The sequence below is a fragment of the Pistacia vera genome, unplaced genomic scaffold (genome assembly GCF_008641045.1).
Source record: "Pistacia vera cultivar Batoury unplaced genomic scaffold, PisVer_v2 Contig676, whole genome shotgun sequence".
NCBI lineage: Eukaryota > Viridiplantae > Streptophyta > Magnoliopsida > Sapindales > Anacardiaceae > Pistacia > Pistacia vera.
Window position 1 is genome coordinate 548,987 of NW_022196530.1, and position 10,635 is coordinate 559,621.

Sequence of the window (10,635 nt, forward strand, 5' to 3'; positions counted from 1 at the left end):
TTCAATCCTTAATTTCTTGCTAACATAATGTAATCATATAAGTTTAATTTCTCAGTAGCTTTTATACAATATCAGAGCTGAAAATTATATGGTATGCATGTATTTTTGTTTAAAAAATGATATTCCGCTCAAAAATATATAAATGGTCAAGAAGAAATTAGTTACTTATATTTTTCAATTCTATCAGGGTCTTACATAGGCGTAGACGACACGTATAACTTGGCAAAAATTAGCTTGGAACTATCAATCGTATTGCTTCCATGAGTATCCAAAGAGTTTTTTCTTCTGATACTCATATTTGTTCTTCTAATTGGAAGTATGATGTCTTTATAAGCTTTAGAGGTGAAGATACTCGGAAGAATTTCACAGATCATCTATATGCAGCTTTGACTCGAGAAGGAGTTAATGTTTTTAGAGATGCCGAAGAACTTGATCGAGGAAAACCCATTTCTTTGGAGCTCCTTCGAGCAATTGAAGAATCAAGATTTTCGATTATCGTCTTCTCAAGAAACTATGCTAATTCCACTTGGTGCTTGCATGAAATTGCTAAGATTGTTGAATGTAAGAACACAATGGGACAAAATATTTTTCCCATTTTTTATGATGTTGATCCATCCATGGTAAGGAAACAAACAGGGACATTTAAGAAAGCTTTTGCTAAGCATGAAGAAACTTTTAAGGAGAATAAACAAAATGTTCAAATATGGAGGAATGCTTTAAAAGAGGTTGCTGATCTCTCTGGATGGGATGTGAAAAATAGGTAATAGTTTTTCTTTTTCATGTTATGAATGTGTCATAATGTTTTTTACTGTAATTAACCAATTATTAAAATATCAATAATTTCATTAGACTATGGTGATTGCTTGATTATTCTTTAAAAAAATCTCTTTTATTAACTACCAATCATGTCCTTATATTTATTCAATTCAAAGTTTTAGAGACGTTGGTTCTACATTAAGTAGTTGACTGTGTATAATATGATAGCAATGGTAACGAAAGACTGAAATTCAGAGTAAAAATATATAAAGAACAGAGAAGAATTCATGGTACTTGTAAAGTTATATAGTAATTTTTTGTCATACATTGATCACTACTATTGTTCTTTTTCATTTGTAGACATGAATCAGAATTCATACAAGATATTGTCAAAGAAATATCAATTAAATTGAGTCTAACAACATTGATGACTTCTGAAGGCCTAGTGGGAATAAATTCTCACCTTGAGGAACTTAAGTTGCTGATAGGTACAGGGTCTAACAATATTCGCATGATAGGGATATGTGGAATGGGAGGAATAGGCAAGACGACAATTGCAAAAGTTTTTCATGACTTGTTTTCATATCAATTTGAAGGGAGTGCTTTTCTTGCCAATGTCAGGGAAATTTCAAGAGAAAGTGGCCTGGTTACTTTACAAAGGCAACTTCTTTCGGAAATTCTAAGGGGAAGAGATAATAATATATTCAATAAGTTTAATGGAATTAATGAGATAAAAAGAAAGTTGTGTCACAAAAAAGTTCTTGTTGTTGTAGATGATGTGGATCATATTGACCAACTAGACAATTTAGTTGGAAAGCATGAATGGTTTGGTTTAGGAAGTAGGATCATAATAACAACAAGAGATAAACATTTGTTGATGACTCACAAGGTTGATGAAGTTTATGAAGCTAAAGAACTGGATTGTGATGAAGCTCTTGAACTTCTCATCTTGAAAGCCTTTAAAAACCAACAGCCTTCAGAAGAGTATTTGGAGTTGTCCCAAAGTGTTGTAAGGTATGCTGGTGGTCTTCCATTAGCTCTCAAAGATTTGGGTTGTCATTTGTTTGAAAGACCTTTAGATCAATGGATAGACGCGCTAAAAAGACTCAAAAGAGATTCTAATAAAGAGATTTTGGATGCACTTCGAATAAGTTTTGATGGTTTAGAAGAAATTGAGAAGAAAATATTTCTTGATGTTGCATGTTGTTTTAAAGGAGAGAGGAGAGAATATGTAACAGAAATTTGGGATGGTTGTGATTTTACCCCAACTATTGGATTAAGTGTTCTCCTTGAAAAATCTCTTATAACTATTTCAGAAGTCAATGAACTATGGATGCACGATTTGTTACAAGAAATGGGTCGACAAATTGTTAAGAGAGAATCCACGGAAGAGCCTGGAAAATGTAGTAGATTATGGGATGAAGAGGACATTCGTCATGTTCTAACAACGAACACGGTACACACCTAGTGAGAAATATTTTATTTCCTTCAATTTTTAACCGATTATATCTATATGTATATATAGTTTTATCTTTGTCTCCAATTTTGTTTGTCACTTATATTTTTTATCTTAATTCTTTAGGGGACTGAGCTAGTTGAAGCCATAACACTGGAAACAGAGCTCAATGTAAGTGCAAGTGCTAAAGCCTTTTCAAAGATGACCAACCTAAGATTACTCAAGATTAGAGGAGTACAACTTCCCAAAGGTCTTGAGTATCTTTCCAATCAGTTAAGATTACTTGATTGGCGTGGATTTCCTTTAGAATCATTGCCATCAAATCTTCAGTTGAATAAACTTGTTGAACTTAAAATGGACGGTGGCCGCATCAGACAACCATGGAAGGGGAACAAAGTAAGATAATTATTGAATATTTTTCTTTTTTTTTTTTTTAGTAAATAATTATTGAATATTTTTATGCATTCATCCTTTAATTAATGTGGTAACTATCCTAAGAAATGCGTTTTTTTTCTTTTGTTTCTTCAATTTTAACAGCCTTTCAACATGTTGAAATCAATTAGTTTCAACTCCTGCAAGAGCTTGATCAAAACACCAGATTTCACAGAGATTCCAAATCTTGAGGAGTTGACTCTTGTGGGATGTTCAAGATTGAATGAGATTCACCCATCTTTACTAGCTCATGAAAAGATTAAACGGATGGATCTGAGTTATTGTTCAAGTCTCAAAACTCTTCCAAGCCAGATTCATATGGAATCTCTTAGAAGTCTTAGTCTTGGTGGTTGCTCAAAATTGAAGAGGTTTCCAGAGATTATAGGAAGTATGGAGTGTCTCTTGGAGCTTATTTTATATCATACTGCTATTAAAGAATTGCCTCTGTCTATTGGGCTTCTATTTGGGCTTGAATTCTTGGACTTGAATAATTGCAAAAATCTTTCCAGTCTTCCAATTACTATAAATGGCTTAAAATCTCTTAAAACCTTGTTTATCTCTCATTGGTCGAGACTTGTGAGTCTTCCGAGTATTATAGATAGTTTGAAATCTCTTCAAAAGTTGTCTATCTCTCATTGTTCGAGACTTGTGAGTCTTCCGAGTACTATAGATGACTTGAAATCTCTTAAATACTTGTTTATCTCTCATTGTTCGAGACTTGTGAGTCTTCCGAATGGCTTGAAATCTCTTCAAAACTTTTCTATCTCTCCTTGTTCAAATCCCATGACTTTTCCATCTAATTTGTGTCATATTAAAAAGTTGCAACTTCGTGATTGTAATCTTGGGGATGGGGCAATAACCAGTGATTTGCTTGGAAGCTTCATCTCATTCGAGGAATTAGATCTAAGCCAAAACAATTTTGTTTCGTTACCTGCTAGCATCAATCGTCTTTCTAACCTCAGATTTCTTAGCTTGAACTGTTGTAGGAGGCTTCAAATTCTGCCAGAACTTCCTTCCAATATAAGTTCACTTAGTGTAAGCGGTTGCATTTCCCTGGAAAGATTATCTAATGCATTAAGATTATGCAATTCGAATTTGTCAAATATTTCATCTTTCAATTGCTTGAAACTCGATGGTACTGGTGAAGCATTTTCAATTATGAAGGAACGCCTCAAGGTCTGTCACTTTCTCTCTCTTTTTCGAATAAGATTTTTTTTATTTTATCCGACATTTCCCAAACTTTTAGAGATCTTGTATTATCTGTCTAACTTTATTTACATATATATGGTCACGATTTTGCTTTTATCATTATTATTAGTAGTAGTATTATTACATTTCCTTTCTGCAATTAATAACCGAATAAATCCTTGTATTTACATTATGCAACATGTCTATTTTTTCCTATCTCATAGAAGCTTTGTTTTATTTTGGGTACAGCTGACAAATTCAAGTAAAAGATTTAGCATGGTTGTTCCAGCAAGTGGAGTTCCAGAGTGGTTCAAGCATAAGAGTGACGGTCATTCAATAAAAATAGAAAAGCTGCCAGATTTGAACAAGAATGATAGCAAGTTGGTGGGATATGTTGTGTGCGCTACATTTTTTCACTGTGACAAGTGGTTGTTTCTTCTTCGGTGTAGTGTGACTCGGGGTTTTTCCGTACATGAATGTTCGCGATTGACTTTTGATGTTGACTCGCGCCTGCCTGGGTTAGATCATCTTTGGCTACTCTATTTACCTGGTAAGAAAATCAAACGATTTAATAGTCCCGAGTTCAAAATTTGGTTAGACGGATGCCCGACGTTCAGAGTGAAGGTGAAAAGGGTTGGAGTCCATCCTGTGTATGAGAATGAAGATTTTGTTGAGTTTCATTGATCAAGATTTTGTGGTGCCAAGGCCTTGCTGTCAATGCTGCATTGTGTTTATGCTGTTTATTTGAGAGTTATGATTGTGTTAATTTTATATGTTGTAACTTATTATCAGATAATTAACTTTTTCTTTTTTTAATTAATTAATTTATTATTATTATTTGAGGATGGATGATGGAGAAATAAATTGAGACAACATGTCTTTGGCCTTCCTTCTGGTAAGACACTAACACAAGCAAGAGCAACCTCCACGACTGCAAGCATCTGGTTTTTTGATAGCAAGTGAAGTTGCGTTGATATTAATATCTTCATGTTCCCAGTTGGGAAACACCAACTTGGCTAACTCAATACCCTCGCTAATTGGAGGTTTTCTGGTCAGCAACTCCAAGAGAATAACATTGAAGCCGTAAACGTTCCCAGCCGCTGTTACTCCCATCGTATAGGCATACTCTGCAATAATCTCAAATACAGAAAACTAAAACAGAAAATTAATAATCTATCTGATTGCAAATTTATAAATGATAAAAAGAATAAAGATTGAGTAATGAGATCCAAGGGTAAGTATCCTGAACTGGTGATGCTAATATGCCTAAAAGAATATGTTATCACCTATTTTACCTTTTTCAGATTTGAGACAGCTTTATGAATTGCTAAATCGTACGTTATGTGCTAAATTATGCAAATTTGTAAAGGACAAAAAGTCTTCTGGAATAGACCCTGTCAACTTATTATAACTAAGGTCTAAATTCTTCACATATCTTGTGAGCCCACTAGGAATTGAACCAGTAAAATTGTTCTGATTGGCCGCAAGCTGAGACAGGGTTGATATACTTGAAAAATTTGCTGGAATTCCACCATCTAACATTTTCACAGAGAGAATTAGAACTTCCAACTTGGCAAGTTTTACAAATCTATGAGGAATAGACCCTGAAAGCCGATTAACATGCACTAAAGTCAATCAAGGTCAAATTCCCATAATCTGCAATTTCTTCAGGTATTTCGCAACTGAATTAGAGAAATGATGGCTACGTTTGAGTAAAGCCATTTCAAACAATAAAAGCAATTCCTTTTCCACAAGTTTCATGCACAATCATATACATATATACTAAAATTTTCAAGACATCTAGAGTAAAAATTTTCTACTAGTTTGATAGTCTATTGTCTTGCTCAAAAAATGAGATGAGAAGCTAATGAATAAAACAGATTATATTCATTGGGTAGATTGACCAATTAATAATATAAGGTCTATACCTGCCTAGATTCAATTGATAGACTTATACAAAAATATAATGATGTGATTGGGTGATAGATTTTACAGTAAAAGAGCAGGCTGTGGAATGCACATTCTTCTTACGTGCCTTGTCGGTTACTTGTAAGCTCGAGTTCGCCATTGGAAGGATCATCTGACATACATACAGTTGTGCGATGCTCAGTTTTTAAGTGATTTTGGATGATGCTGAATCTAATACTACTACTGGGCTGCACAATCAGTTTGGCAATTGTTACACTGATGGGATGGATTTTATGTCGGAGCAGTCAACGGCGTTTTGGAAGCTGCTTCAACAGCTTGATTAATTCGTAAGTTCTTGTGTCTTCACCGGAGTAGAGGCATAGATCGAGTGGGGTTAAACCCTCCTGAGTCAAAGAAAAAAGATTAAAAGATCTGACCGCTGCATGCAACTATGTAAGGGCAATTAAGCATTTGATGAAGTAAAAAACGAAGGATAAATAATAATATGGCAGCTAGAAACAATACAAATCAAACAGACGAAACATCAGTGGAAAGAACTTGCTGAAGTACTAAAAATGTCATACCAGTAACCAAAGAATGCCTCTGAAATCTAAATCCTATATCCATATATAATAAAAAAGAGTCCCAATGTTTGCCAAACTTATGGACAGGTATCACTTCCACATAATTTTGATAAACAACCCTTCAAAGAAATACGTTAATCAACTTATAATGACCACACGTACTTTAGTAAGTTTGAAAGAACAGAAATGACTCTTCTAGTTTTCAAGGTCGTGGTTGTCTATCATGAATGTGGAGCTTACTATTATAATGATTATGTAAGAATGTAAATCACATCATAAAAGTGCCACCTCTAGGTTCCATGATAACCAAAACGCACAAAGGGTAACAATTCAATCATCCATGATCTGGTTATGCGTAAACTAACAAAGACTTTAAGCACCTATACACAACAAGCTCTTAGTATATAATAAGGAAAGTTGACGTTAATTGGTTAATTCTTACCTGGTTTTTCAATGTTTTATCAGCTCCTTTAATCAATAACAGTTTCACTATATCTGTCCTACGGGCTTGAACAGCAAGATGTAAAGGTGCCCATCCATCCTGAAAAGTGCAAAGAAGAATATTCGCCAGCAGAACAGATATAAAATAAAATGCAAAGGAACAAAAGGCAAGTTTTTCAATGTTTTATCAGCTCCTTTAACCAATAACAGTTTCACTATATCTGTCCTACGAGCTTGAACAGCAAGATGTAAAGGTGTCCATCCATCCTGAAAAGTGCAAATAAGAATATTCTCCAGCAGAACAGATATCAAATAAATATGCAAAGGAACAATAGGCAATTGTCGAACATACATTGTCTTGAAGATTTAGATCAACATTGTATAACAAAAGAATTTTGATTGCTGGACTTGATGCTGTTTGAACAGCATAATGCAATAAAGTGGCCCCATTCTGTAGCAGCAAGAAAACATAAAATGTATCAATTTACTAACCAATTGAATGACCAAATATACTAAGTGGTGTAAATGCATTAAGCTGAACAACAGAAGTTTACAATAAACACCATTACCAAGATATTAATGAGCCTAAATCAAGTTAAAATAAGGAAATGCGGAAACAGAAAAAACAAAGAAAGTATGTAGGAAAAGATGATTAGCCATCAAGATGAAGATGAAAATAATAGTAATAATNGGCTTCCTTTTATTACTTGATGTGGCATTTATGAAATGTTATCTACTACTTCTTGGATCTCTGTTACTTGCTGAGATCATTTAACTACAATTTTGTTTCTTAAGGTTAACCTTTCAATTTTAAATTTTGTTATTCTGTAATGAGTAATTGTGTTTTAATAATGAAAGCCTTGCATAATCTTGCAGCTTACATGCCGCATATAAGCCTGCTTTATGGGACCTGACAGATGAAGAGAAGAAAAAAGCTCAAGAAAAAGCTTACTCTCTTGATGAGAGCATCGACCAACTAGGCTTCCCAATTACTCGCCTTCAATTGTGGAAAACACACACTTTGGATAACACTCTCACATCTTGGGAGAAGATTGCTGAATACAATCTCAGCCCCAATTAACTTTTCTTCAACTCCTTAATTGAAATAACTTGTAGCAAGATCCACCATACTGGTGATCTTCTTCAAGTTGTTGCATACAGTCTATAAATAGAACTCTCCATGCTGTCTGCTTCCTGTAATAAATGCAGCTTATAATGTACTTATCTGGTTATCTAATGCACGCATATATCATTAAAATAACACAAGCAATAGCAACAAGGACTGCAAGCATCTGGTTTTTGATAGCATGTGAAGTTGCGTTGATATTAACATCAAATATTTCATCCCTTTTATCTTCATGTTCCCAGTTGTGTAATACCAACTTGGCTAACTCAGTACCCTCGCTAATTGGATGTTTTCTGGTCTGCAACTCCAGGAGAATAACTCTGAAGCCGTAAACGGTCCCAGCCACTGTTACTCCCATCGTGTAGGCATGCTCTGCAATTATCTCAAATACAAACCTCAGAAAGCTAAAACAGAAAATAGGAATCTATCTGATTGCAGATTTATCAATGATAAAAGGATCATGAGTAATGAGATCCAAGGGTAAGTATCCTAAAGTACCTAAACTGGTGATGCTAATATGCCTAAAAGAATATGTTATCACCTATTTTACCTTTTTCAGATTCAAGACGAGTTTACAAATTGCTAAATCGTACGTTATGTGCTAAATTATGCTTCAAATGTATATGCTTAACAAATGTATATGATGGCCAATGTGACTAAGAATTTTCGTAAATGTAAAAGCCATACTTGGTTTGAGCAATTCTTTAGCTATGAAAGCAAGAGAGAGAGTTTACTTGGAGGAATATAACTGACAAAGCCAGCAAGCGTGGAAAGACTGCCAGTCCTCTTTGAGGGTTCAATCACTTTGCAGAGATCAAAATCTCCAAGTGGTGGTTCTTTCAGAGACTTAAGCATAATGTTTTTACTTGAAAGATCAAGGAGGAGAATTGGACCAGAGGTGCATCCTAACTGATTGCAGCTCAGATTCAAAGCAATCTGCAATTTGACTGGCAATGATGGAATTCAGCCACTTGGCTGATTTTCTCCAAGTTGGGGTTCTATCAAAGAGTTCATATTCCTGATAAGAGTCGGGTATGGAACCACTGAGATAGTTGTGTTGTAAGTTCAGGTTTGTAAGCTCTTGCAAGTTGGAAAAATAAAGAAGGTATTGAACCAGTCAGCAAATTCCAGCTAATGTTTAATTGAGACGAAGTCTTTAGCTAGGAAAACTGAGCAGGGATGTCTCCACTCAGGTTGTTGAGTTGGAGCTTCATAAGTTGAAGACTGCTGACATTACCCAATTGTGCCGGCAATGAACCATTCAGTTTATTTTGGCAATCACCCAATTCTGGAGGTATCATTCCAGTGAAGCTATTGTTGTCCAGCTCCAAGTAAGTCAATTTTTCCAGAGTTGCAAAATTCGCCGAAGGGATCACACCATGTAGTGAATTGCTTCCTAATCTTAACCTGACCAAACTTGGAGACATTTTATTAGGTATTGAACCCTCTAGCAAATTACAAGACAAATCCAGAGTCTGCAAATTTGTAAATGACAAAAAGTCTTCTGGAACGCACCCTGTCAACTTATTATAACTAAGGTCTAAATTCTTCACATATCTTGTGAGTCCACTAGGAATTGAACCAGTAAAATTGTTCTGATTGGCTGCAAAGCGCGACAGGGTTGATATACTCGAGAGATTTGCTGGAATTCCACCGTTTAACATATTCGCAGAGAGAATTAGAACTTCCAACTTGGCAAGTTCTACAATTCTATGAGGAATAGACCCTGAAAGCTGATAACATGGACTAATGTCAATCAAGGTCAAATTCCCATAATCTGCAATTTCTTCAGGTATTTTGCCACTGAAATGATTCACAGAAAGCACAAGTTGCGCTAAAACCTTAGATTTCCCAAGATTGCTAGGTATAGCCCCCTCAAACAAATTTCGACTAACATTCAAACTTTTGAGATTAACTAATTCGTCAAACAGTAAACTAATGTTTCCACTCAGTCTACTATAAGACAAACCCAAGAATTCTAATCCAACAAAACCATCAAAACTAATCAAAGAACCATTCAAGAAATTAATACTGAAATTCAACAACTTGAGCCCACCAATCCTTCCACAATCTGTGATGAATTCATGGGGAATGGAGCTCAACTGGTTTTCAGAAACATCAAGCGATTACAAAGAACTAATATTACAAGCAAAAGACAAAAACTCAGAGTCAGAGAGACCAAACCCAGATAAAAAAAGCCGAGTCATCAAGGAACCACCACTACAGTTAACTCCCCTCCACAAACCAGGGTTCGGCTGCTTTTTAACATCCCATCCTAAGGTTGAATTGTTGAGAACTTGAGAAAGTTTTATCATGGTGGTGGTTTGGTTTGAAGACTGTTGAGAGAACGCCATAGGGTATAATAAAAAACATGAAAGGAGCCAAAAGGTGGTGGTGCCATAAATACGGTTGTTCATTTCGGGGTTTTAGGAAGTTTGTTTAGTTTAGTTTCAAGTGGGTAGGAGACGGAAGAGGCATTATTTAATTGGTTCATTACAGCAAGGGAAGTTTATGACTTACGAGAAAATGTTTGGAAATCTAGTTTTGTAGTATCCAAGTCTTTCCATTCAACCGCATTCCCGTCGACCANAAACCAGGGTTCGGCTGCTTTTTAACATCCCATCCTAAGGTTGAATTGTTGAGAACTTGAGAAAGTTTTATCATGGTGGTGGTTTGGTTTGAAGACTGTTGAGAGAACGCAATAGGGTATAATAAAAAATAAAAAAAAATATTATGTTTACTCA

General features: G+C 35.1%; 3 protein-coding genes, 1 long non-coding RNA gene and 1 pseudogene across 4 annotated transcripts; 3 read left to right on the forward strand and 2 right to left on the reverse strand.

The window, feature by feature from the left end:
• The first annotated feature begins 260 nt into the window (after positions 1 to 260).
• On the forward strand, positions 261 to 764 carry LOC116113243 (TMV resistance protein N-like). Its single transcript, XM_031399389.1, has one exon. The coding sequence runs from the start codon at positions 261 to 263 to the stop codon at positions 762 to 764; it is 504 nt and encodes a 167-aa protein (XP_031255249.1).
• A 363-nt stretch (positions 765 to 1,127) lies between these two features.
• On the forward strand, positions 1,128 to 3,118 carry LOC116113256 (TMV resistance protein N-like). The gene is made up of 2 exons (XM_031399398.1): positions 1,128 to 2,608; positions 2,750 to 3,118. The coding sequence occupies exon 1, from the start codon at positions 1,184 to 1,186 to the stop codon at positions 2,222 to 2,224; it is 1,041 nt and encodes a 346-aa protein (XP_031255258.1). The 5' UTR covers positions 1,128 to 1,183; the 3' UTR covers positions 2,225 to 2,608; positions 2,750 to 3,118.
• Positions 2,414 to 4,516, forward strand: LOC116113244 (disease resistance-like protein DSC1). Its single transcript, XM_031399390.1, has 3 exons — positions 2,414 to 2,608; positions 2,750 to 3,820; positions 4,082 to 4,516. Exons 1-3 carry the CDS (start codon positions 2,414 to 2,416, stop codon positions 4,514 to 4,516), a joined length of 1,701 nt encoding a protein of 566 aa, XP_031255250.1.
• A 1,106-nt stretch (positions 4,517 to 5,622) lies between these two features.
• Positions 5,623 to 7,216, reverse strand: LOC116113260. Its single transcript, XR_004125389.1, has 3 exons — positions 7,118 to 7,216; positions 6,767 to 7,032; positions 5,623 to 6,144 (listed from the first exon to the last, which is right to left on the reverse strand). It is a non-coding gene; the product is annotated as an uncharacterized LOC116113260 (long non-coding RNA).
• Positions 7,217 to 7,865: 649 nt separating this feature from the next.
• LOC116113245 lies at positions 7,866 to 10,308 on the reverse strand (annotated as a pseudogene).
• Positions 10,309 to 10,635: the final 327 nt, after the last annotated feature.